This window comes from Trematomus bernacchii, unplaced genomic scaffold (genome assembly GCF_902827165.1).
Source record: "Trematomus bernacchii unplaced genomic scaffold, fTreBer1.1, whole genome shotgun sequence".
Taxonomy (NCBI): domain Eukaryota; kingdom Metazoa; phylum Chordata; class Actinopteri; order Perciformes; family Nototheniidae; genus Trematomus; species Trematomus bernacchii.
In genome coordinates, this window is record NW_022987839.1 from 7,023,971 (window position 1) to 7,034,602 (window position 10,632).

The 10,632-nt window shown below is 38.3% G+C and overlaps 1 protein-coding gene across 1 annotated transcript in view; it reads right to left on the reverse strand.

Annotated features, from left to right (window-relative positions):
- Window positions 1-10,275, reverse strand: part of LOC117500293 (disco-interacting protein 2 homolog C-like) — a gene marked incomplete in the record, with an annotated part of 190,522 nt that extends 180,247 nt beyond the window's left edge. The window contains 1 exon segment of the mRNA XM_034153108.1: window positions 10,086-10,275. Within this exon segment, the coding sequence (XP_034008999.1) occupies window positions 10,086-10,164 (79 nt within the window).
- Window positions 10,276-10,632: the final 357 nt, after the last annotated feature.

Below are 10,632 nucleotides of genomic sequence, written 5' to 3' on the forward strand. Positions count from 1 at the left end.
ACTTAGTCTTTAGGCATTACATAATGTAGTATTTTAAATAGTTTACCACACAAAATACTGTAGGTTTAGGCTTATAAATCTCCTTATCGCTTATAAGTGGGCACCTTTAAGATGCATAAACATGTGAATAATAGTAAAACACAGACGTTTCTTCATATAGGAAGTTCAGTTGTTGGCAAAACTGTACATCCATAAACCCTCAACAATGTAATATATTGGTTTATAACTACATATTGCTTATAACATTCTTAAAAGTGGATTTTAAGAGTAACAAACAGCTTAATTACAGTAGCGTTAGATGCAGAACGAAACCACATTTTTAACCTTCTGCTGCTTACAGGCGTTTAACAATAATTTGACGGCATTCAGATTTGAAAATGATACAGAAATCTACTTTAATTAGATGTTAATTGTTGTCAGATTAAACCAAATGGATGGATGTCTGATCTTAAAACAAATAACCAGACAGTGAATCCTCATAAAATCACAGTTTGTTTGTTTTCTTTGAGTGCTTCGTCCTCTCTTGTTGTCAGTTTGGTGACTGGACGGTGTCTTCCTGATGAGAGAAGTCGACCTGAACAAACATCTTTTCGCCCGCTGACATTTCCACCCTCACATTTGTTTTCCTGCGAGCTGACAGATGAATATTTATGTTGCTCTCCGCCTCCTGACAGCTGGTGACCAACATGTGGACTGACGTGTTGCTCCTTTAAGAAATATCTCAACCCTCATCGTCTGCTCAGGTTTATATATATATATATATATATATATATAATTGTTTGTGTGATAGAGATGATGCAATGTTTTTAGTGTGTGTTGATTGTTGTGTACCTGCCTAAGGACTGCAGATGGAAATGAGCTTTTGAATGCATGGTCCTTGTTCAAATAAATACATAATATATATTCTCAGCTTTTAAGATACTTATTGCAGTTAAGATTGTGTTTGCACCGGACGAGCTGATCAGGATAATCCCACTTTATTAACTAACGATTTTCATTTTCATTTTCATTAGCAATTCATCTCTCCATTGTTTTCCAGATTCATCGATTGAGCACTCGCTAAAAATGTCCATTCAAGTTTGTCTAATTCCAAATTGTGTCAAACGTCAAAGACTTTAAGATGATAACAATAAAAAGGAATTAAACCTTGAAATCTCGTTTTCATGGGAAGAAAACAGAAGAAGAAGACGAAAAACAACAACAACAACAGAGGGAAGAAGAGGAAGAAGAACAAGAACAACAAGAAAAAGAACAACATCAACAGTGGGGAGAAGAGGACAAAGAAGAGGGAGAACAACAACAACAAAAAGGAACATTAGTAGAAGAACAACAAGAGGAAGAACAACAACAAGAGGAAGAACAACAACAAGAGGAAAAATAGCAATAACAAGAAGAAGAAAAGGTAGAACAACAGGAACGACAACAAAGGATAGAAGAGGAAGAATAAGAACAACAACAACAACAGTGGGGAGAAGAGGACGAAGAAGAACAAAAACAAGAACAAGAACACAAAGAACAAGAACAACATCAACAGTGGCGAGAAGAGGACGAAGAACTAGATTAACAAGAACAAGAAAAGGTAGAACAACAACAACAACAAGACCCCACTCAGGGACGAGGAAAGGGGCAGTAGATGATTTTTCCTCCAGCTGAACAAAGTGTCTGAGATGAAGCAGCGTCGGCGCTTCTGTTCGCTGAAGAAAACATAACTTTAATTTTGTTTTTCTTCCTCCCGTGGAAACGTCTACATGTTGAGAGAGTTTACGACCCGGCAGGCTTTTAAAAAACACGATTTAAAAACAAAGACGACGTGAAAGGAAGCGTGCGTGCCCAGAGGAAGATTCAGCTGTGTTTGTTCAGACGCTGATGTCGCCTCTCTGGACCTGAAGTGTTGAAAGTGTTTTTAACAAACAGCCCCGTCGGCAATAAAGAGACCATTTCTGCAGATATTTCTCCGGCGAGAGTCAAGTGAGGACATCGTTCAGATTTACGTGAAGCGACTGCTCGTATCGCTCCGGCAAAGTGAGAAATATGAATGTATGGCCCTGCTGTGTTGAAGCTTCTCTCCATCCCCACAGGTCACAATCTCCCAGGAAGAGGAGAGAGAATAACATCTTTATGGAAACTGTGTAAAGCTGAGACGGACGTTAAAACCGAAATAAGTGACGTAAACTCACTAACCCTCAACATGTGTTCTTTCTGCAGGAGATCGGTCCTTAAACACAACACTGAAGGACTTCAGGAGGGAAAACGGTCGACAAAATGACTGCACGATCTGAGAAAATCCCAACCAGTTTGTCTGAGTCAAAGATATTCACACATATTTTGCAGTACCAAAGTATTTTTGACACATATTAAGCCTTTCCTGTTATTTTTAACATTGCCAAAATTACGTTCCCATAGCACCCAACTGCTGTCAAACAAACGTAAAGAATGTTTGTTTTTTTTATTCTTACCCAAAATACGTAACCTCTTTCAATGACAACCTTCTATCTATGTTTATATATATGTATACAAAAAAATACAAAAACGTGATATTTTTTTATCAAACTTACTGTATGGGAAACATCCCTCTATTGGCTAGCACTCCAACACATTGTACGTGATAGGCTAAGGGGCGGGACATCTCTAAGCTGTTGACCAATCACAACAGAGCCGACCACCTAACCAATCAGAGCAGACTGGGCTCTGGTTTCAGACAGAGGGTGAAAAGAGGCGCTGCAGCACAGGCAGTATGAGAAAAATAAAGAGCTTTTTGAACATTAAAGCATGGAGACATGTCCCAGTAGAGACACTACATACTGATATGAACCTGAACATCAGCAGGAGAGGACTCTTTAAAGTAGAGACACTACATACTGATATACACCTGAACATCAGCAGGAGAGAACTCTTTAAAGTAGAGACACTACATACTGATATACACCTGAACATCAGCAGGAGAGGACTCTTTAAAGTAGAGACACTACATACTGATATACACCTGAACATCAGCAGGAGAGGACTCTTTAAAGTAGAGACACTACATACTGATATACACCTGAACATCAGCAGGAGAGGACTCTTTAAAGTAGAGACACTACATACTGATATACACCTGAACATCAGCAGGAGAGGACTCTTTAAAGTAGAGACACTACATACTGATATGAACCAGAAAAATTAGCAGAATATGACCTCTTTAAGTAAAATATCTGAGTACTTCTTCAACCTCTGCTTATATGAAGGGGTCATGAGGATTTCTGTACCTAAAACTAGGAGGAAGAACTTAAACCTAGTCGTCCAAAGAAAAACTCAGAAACATCAGAGATGAAACGTTTCCATTTACTGCTCTGAGCCGGAGGCAATCAAAGAGTATTCAGTCACAGTGTCACTGATAAGGTAGGTAGGTGAGTGTGAGTGTGAGTGTGAGTGTGAGTGTGAGTGTGTGAGTGTGAGTGTGAGTGTGTGAGTGTGTCTGATAAGATACTACTTATATAATCTCTTGCATGCTCGCGTACAAAGGTCAGACCCCGCCCGGCAACTAAGTAAATGTGACATCACTTGTTGCCGTGGCGCCCACCTGTCGCATGTCAAGATGAAACCTGTCCTTAAACTGCTTTTGTTGGATGATATATTATCATTTGAAATAAGCCACATTATTGTCATCTTAAAGAGCAAGTACCACAATAAATGAGTTCTCAAGAACAGGCATTGCGTCGTGAAAATAGGAAAAAAATATCCTTTTTTAATAAAGCATGAATGAAATAAGAAAGCAGAACCAAAACAATAATATAAATGGACTTTTGGGCTCTTTATAGTAACAAAACACTCCTCTCTTAAACCCAAAACTGCAGCTCTGGAAATTTTTTGACGTTAAATTGAACAAAGTCATTTCCATATATCGTACGATAGGTCAAAAACGTTTCGTGATATAATATAATAGCATAATAGTCTAAGTATCCCAAAGAAATACATTTTTAAGAATATTCAGACAGTGGAATAGCAATGGGAAAGTAGTATTAAATAATATCCTTAATAAAAAGCAGACTTCTGAGCTAAAACCGCAGAGGAAAGATGGAATAAATATGTTTAATAATGAATGAGACATTTTATTTTATGACCCTGGTTTTTACCAAAAGTGCCAAGTAAAATATAAGCAACCCTTTTGCATTCAGTTTAAACCCAGAATATTATCACACCGGAGCTGTGGATGATAGATGACGTCAATTAAACCCATAATAACATATATTAACAAATATATGTTATTTATATGTTATACAAAGCCCAATAACAAGTCTCATTTTCATTTCTGCAGCATCACCTGAACCAGCAGGGGATGAACTGCAGAGGAAACCTGGAGTAAACATGTTAAATAATTAATAAAGGATGTTATTTTTACAATGTAATATGTCTACAGTCTTTCCAAAATGTCCAAGGCTTATTCTTGATCGTGTTTGTCACTTAATTGTCTGATTATTATCATTGAGTTAACTTGTTTTCCTGTAGATGAATGCTTGAAATACAGACAATAAGCTTATTATTCTTCATTTCTCTGAAGGCAGATTTAATTGTTGCCACATGTATTATGTAACACTTCACTTACAGTCAGCAGAGAGACATTAATAGAGATGTCATGTGTTTTTTTTCAGCCCATTGCGTGAAATTGATGCAGTGAAATGTCAGTGTGTGAATGCATTAAGTTTGGCCTTTCATTAACCGCCAGAGATCACAGGGTTCACCTCGGTCTGCTGGAGAGGAAAATGATATCTTTGTTGGCGCTTCGCTCACGAGGAAAATGAAGAATTAATCACTCTGTTTCTGAAGGGACGAAGACATCTGAAGTAAGGGGACAGTATTTAAGGTCTTTCTGATGTCTTTAGGCACTAAAAAAGACAAGAAAAGCGTTAATAACTCACAGCTGAAGAGATGAAATCCTCAAGATCAAACGCTCACTAGTTCCTGCTTTTCCAATTTGATCATTTGCAGCTTTTCTCCGTTTTTAAATCGTTGTAAAAAGGGAATATCTTTTGGTTTTTGACAGCTGGTTGGTACAGCTTTACAAAGATCGCTTTTTAATTATTAAAGACCGTAAATCTCTTCGCTCACGAGGAAATGAAGAATTAATCACAGTGTTTCTGAAGGGACGAAGACATCTGAAGTAAGGGGACAGTATTAACAGTTTGAAGGTCTTTCTGATGTCGCTAGGCAACAAAAAAGACAAGAAAAGCGTTAAAAACTCACACCTGAAGAGATGAAACCCTCAAGATCAAACGCTCACTAGCTCCTGCTTTTCATTTGCAGTAGGGCTGCACGATTTGGGGAAATAATCTAATTGCGATTTTTCTGACAGATATTGCGATTGGGATTCGATTTGCGATATTTGTTTTTAAGCGACCCAACGGAAGTTTATTGTAAAATGCGGCCATATCTCCAGCTAGGAAGGTCGCATCAACGTGCTCCCGTCTCTAGCACCCCCGCAGCCAGAGCTACGAGTGAAAGAACTAAACTTACATGAAACTTCCGTTGGGTTGCTTTAAAGTCAAGCTTCAGTTTAAGATTCACCCTGTAATAGAAACATGTGATGGAGCATTACTAACCTGACTCAGATGGTTTGCTTCACCAAAGCATCTAGGAAAGCTCCATTGGAAGCCATTTGGAAAATACTTGGCTGGTGATTGGACCAATCTGTCTATCACCTACTATCATGGGCCACTTCTGATTGGTTAACAATGGCTGGTACATGTGGAGCACAGCACTTCTGATTGGTGTGGATGACTGACACACAAGACATTTTTTTTTTTAATTAAAATAATTAAAAATAAATCGGAGGCTTTGCGATTTGATAATTGCATCATTTAAAATCGCGATTTCGATTTACAATCGATTAATCGTTCAGCCCTAATTTGCAGCTTTTCTCCGTTTTTAATCGTTGAAAAGGTTAAACGCCTTCGTACTTCATAAAGCAGAGGCTAGCATTTGAACCAAAATGTTACTGAACTCAAAGCTCTAACTGATAATTAATTGTTATTTCTGACATAGAACAATTATGTAATTATTCAATATATGACCAGTTATGAAACAGATTCCCCCAAATAACTGTACTTGTTTTGAAGGCCCTTCATGGTTACACATCTCCAAATGTGGTTAAGTGCTAGCTAACATTGGTACCAAAACGTTAGCGAATTATTAAAATCAAAGCTCAAATTTATATTGAATTACTATGTTCTGACATTTCATATAAAACTATCATCTTATTATTCAATAAATGAGCAGTTATGCAACAAATTCTCCAAAATAATTGTACTTGTTTTAAGGAGCTTGACGGTTAAACGCCTTCATACGTCATAAAGCAGAGGCTAGCATTTGTACCAAACACAAACTCATCATTAGTTGTTCTTTTCTGACATTTTATATATAAAACCATGATGTTATTATTCAATAAATGAGCAGTTGTGCAACAGATTCCCTCTGGAAACGGAGCTCAAACATGAAAGAGAACGCTCACAAAAGCCTCTCTTGATCTCAGATCAGCTGCAAACCAAGTGAACTGACCACAGATGTTTGGTGAAGTGCATTCTGGGAAACAACCCTCACGTATCCAGGAGCTGTTGAACTCAGACTCTCATGTACAGTTACTCTCAGAAATCAAATGTCTGTGAAGAAGAACAAGAGCGATAAATCCTACAGAGAGGATCAGACGGAGGTTTCTGAAACACAAAGATCGTTCAGGAGAAAGAGAGGTTTTAAAATAACTCAGAGGAGAATTATCAAGACCAGATGTGAGTGAAGGAAGCAGGAAGGAAACATGCAGAGTTATAAAAGAAGTGCTTGATTCCTACATCAATACAGACACACTTTATGACAGGAGGAAACAGGAACACCGTAGATTAAAAAAACACTTTTATCCTGTTTTTGAAATATCACACAGACCAAGTTTTAGCTTGAACAAGCATCGAAAGCACCTGATGAACTGTTGACAAATAACATGTATTATAATTATTATTATTAGCTCTTTATTAGTGACAGCCTCCTTTTAACCTTTATTATTCTTATTTTAATTTGTAGGTTGTTTTATTTATATTTATTTTATAGTTCTTTTTAATCTATTCTTATTCATTTTCATTATTATTTTTGTTCTTGTTTTATTTATTTTACATTTGATTGTATTTATTCCTTTTGTCTTACGTCTCCCTTCATTGTACCAAGAGGATTGTTGCACCTGGTGTATCAAAAGTGTTTTTCATCATGGTAAACTGAATTACTTGAGTTCACAATTTGCAAAAAGACAATTAGAAGATGCTGAATTGGGCTGAGGACACTTTCAATCACCATGTTTGCACTTAAATGTTGATTTATACACTGGAAAATAGTGTCTATAGGCGCTTTGACACCAAGTACTTTGCCGTACTTAGTTCATCAGAACTCTTTAGTTCACACCGGAATAAGTCCCTGAGGGAGGATTAGGCAAATGAAGCCGCTGACGTCACTTCTTCTTCTTCTTCTTCTGCTTTGGGTTTACTGGCAGGCCGCAAACAACTTCACGGCGTATACTGCCACCCGAAGTCCCCGGCCGGAAGTCCCCGGAGTTGGGGAAGGCTTCAGTAGAAGCTGCTGGGACTCCCAGCAGCTTCTACTGAAGCCTTCCGAGTAAATCGCCAGAACGCCGACACCTCCTCATCTCCCATGTTTTATTTTGTGTTGCCATAAGTTAGTCTCTCTGCGTTTGTGCGCTGGGCTAATGCTAATGCTAATAATGCTAATGCAAGCAAATAAAATGGCGGCTTCACAAAACGTTTTGGGAGTTTTACGGGGCGTGGTTTGCAATTCGCCCAGCCAATCAGAATTGGGAACCTTTTTCTCCCATGAAAGTCCCTGCTCTCTAGCAGTGACTAAAAAGGGGGTGAAAAGTTTCTCATTAACTAAGTTTTAGTTCCGGATGTTTTTGGTGTGAACGCACATTTTCGGAACGATATCGGAACTATACTGGGAAAAGTACTCCGGTGTGAAAGCGCCTAATAATGAAATAAAGCCATAGCTGCAGCCCTTATAACGTAAATGTAACATTCCTTAAGAGTTGTGTACTTCTTTTTGCTGCATATTCATGATTTAAGGGTTAATATGAAAGATATATCTTCTATTTACACTAGTTCTACCTAGATGCTGCTTGATTTCATGTCAAATCGGTGTACTTTTGGACATTTTTAACCCCGATTTAGACAGTTTTGATGCTTTATCTGCAGGCCGACAGTTGGAGGAATATCCTAAGAAGTTTGTTATTCTATAAAAACAAAGCTTTAGTGTTATTATTACCTTTCTCCCTCCCCTTCCTCTCCTCTCATTCCTCCCTGAGCTCCCTGCAGTGGAAACATTAAAATGCAATGCAGTCAGCTGTTTAAAATCCTCTGTCTTCTCTCTTTCTTTCTCCATACATGGCTGAGCTCTGAGGAAACGCAGCTGAAATCTGACACTGAGAGCGAGTCTGGAGCAATGTGACATATCAATCTGAAGAGGAGGAAGAGGAGGAAGAGGAGGAAGAGGGGCTAATGAGAAAATCAATACCGAGGCTGCCTTTCATGCATCTTGCAAAAAGAATATAAGACGCTGCAGTGAAATGGGAATCATGCATGGTGTCATCATGTGAACGTCGTGCTAACAGCTGCAGCTCAACGAGCATAATGTAAGGATTTTCCAACGTGCAGACAGAAGAAGAAGAAGAAGAAGAAGAAACTTCACTAAATCTGGAGAAAGACAAAGGATACATCTCTACAGCAGTCCTGTGATATTCCCCCTGAGAGCTACGATGCTCAGTGGAGACTTTTAAGTGTACTTTATGCTGCTTTGATGGAAGTATTAGTGCAATAATCAACAGAAAATATATATTCTAATAGCTAATTGCTCATATGTATCTGTTGTTATAGTCAACTGAATATGTTGGGTGTGTAACTAGCAAAAAGAGGGATTAAAATATGTTAAATTGGGCCCATGATACTTCCAATTGGCATTATTTTAGCACTTTACGTTGAATTTAAGTCCATTTAGACTTCCATGATGCTATATAAGTAGGCTTCTATGACAGTGTGTGATGAGTGTACTGTACTATAATCAAATAATCATCAAACTCTCTGTTTTTATCATAGTAAACTGAATATTTCTGCTTTGCCACGTGCAAAAAAACAATACTTTGGGCTCTAGAAACTTTCAGATGGCAGTATTTTTTATTTTGAGCACCTCAATGTTGATTCAAACATTGGAAAGGGCTGTCAATAATGAGATAAAGCCATGTCTGCAGCCCTTAATAACATTAATGTAATGGTCCTGGTGCATAGTACTGTAATGGTCCTGGTGCAGAGTACTGCTATGTTCCCATCTCCTATACTGCTTTTGTCTCTTTGCTATCATTGTAAACTACATATCCTGGGTCTGCAGTTTGCAAAAAAGGAATTTGAAGCCGTCTATTGACACTTTTTGATGCCATTATTTACACTCAAATGTTAACCAAAACATTGTTAAGATAGTCAATGGTCACATAATGCAATGGCTGCAGCCCCTATAAAGTCAATTTAACATTTGTGTCATTTAACTTGGTGCGTAGTAAGGATTTCTGATGGGTAATGATTCTACCCATGTGCCAGAAATAGTGATTTTAAGACATTTCGGTGTACTTTTTGACATTAGTAACCTCCATTTGAACAGTTTGAATGCTTTATTTCTAGATTTACTTAGGCAAAGAATTGGAGGAATACCATAAGAAAGCCACAGTTTTCCAAAGCATGCCACTTTTTGACATCTTTAACCTCCATTTAGACAGTTGTTATCCTTTATCTGGATGCCTACTTACATTTAAACAGTTGTAATGCTTTATTTCTAGATCTACTGACGAATAACATAAGAAAACCACAGTTCTTCCAAAACACCCCCCCCCCCCCCCCTCTCATCATGACTGTAAAACATGTGGACTTGAACTTGTGACATTTTGCGGCTCCACACTTTTTCCTCCACAAAAAGCTCCAGAGACACCGAGCAGCAGCGACTCAAACACCCGGCAGAGGAGCACCGGAGCCCGGGCACAGCGACCCGGAGCTCCCCGGTGAAATGTGACTCACCCTCGGATAACTCCAGCTCCAATTCGGCCAGTCTGGCCCGAACCTCCGCCGGCAGAGGAACCGGGTCCCGGTCCGCCATCCTGCAGCAACACACCGGGGTAAATCTCCCTTTTTCCCGGTGTTTATCCTGCTTTTTTGCGTGTTTTCTCTGCTAAACCTCCCCGAAATATCCACAGTGATTCAGGCTGAGTCTCTGCTCCGTGTGGCAGCAGCTGAAGGTCTGCAAACAGCTGCGTCAAACTGCGTAAAACCACGATGAAAGGTACTTCCGGTGGAATCATTAACAAAATAAAAGTCGGAGTGGTAGGCTTTTATTTTTTTTAAAACGTTGAGAACGTTTGGGTTTCAAAATACTTAATTACAAGTTAAGTTAATGTAATGATTAATTAATTTCACACAAGAAAAATTCCTACGTTAACAAAAATATTCAGATTGGTAGACTTTTATTTTGTTAAATCGTTGAGAAAGTTTGGTTAAAAAATAAATAATAATAAAACATCTTTAAAAAATCCTTATTAGCAAGTTAAATAATGTATTAATTAATACA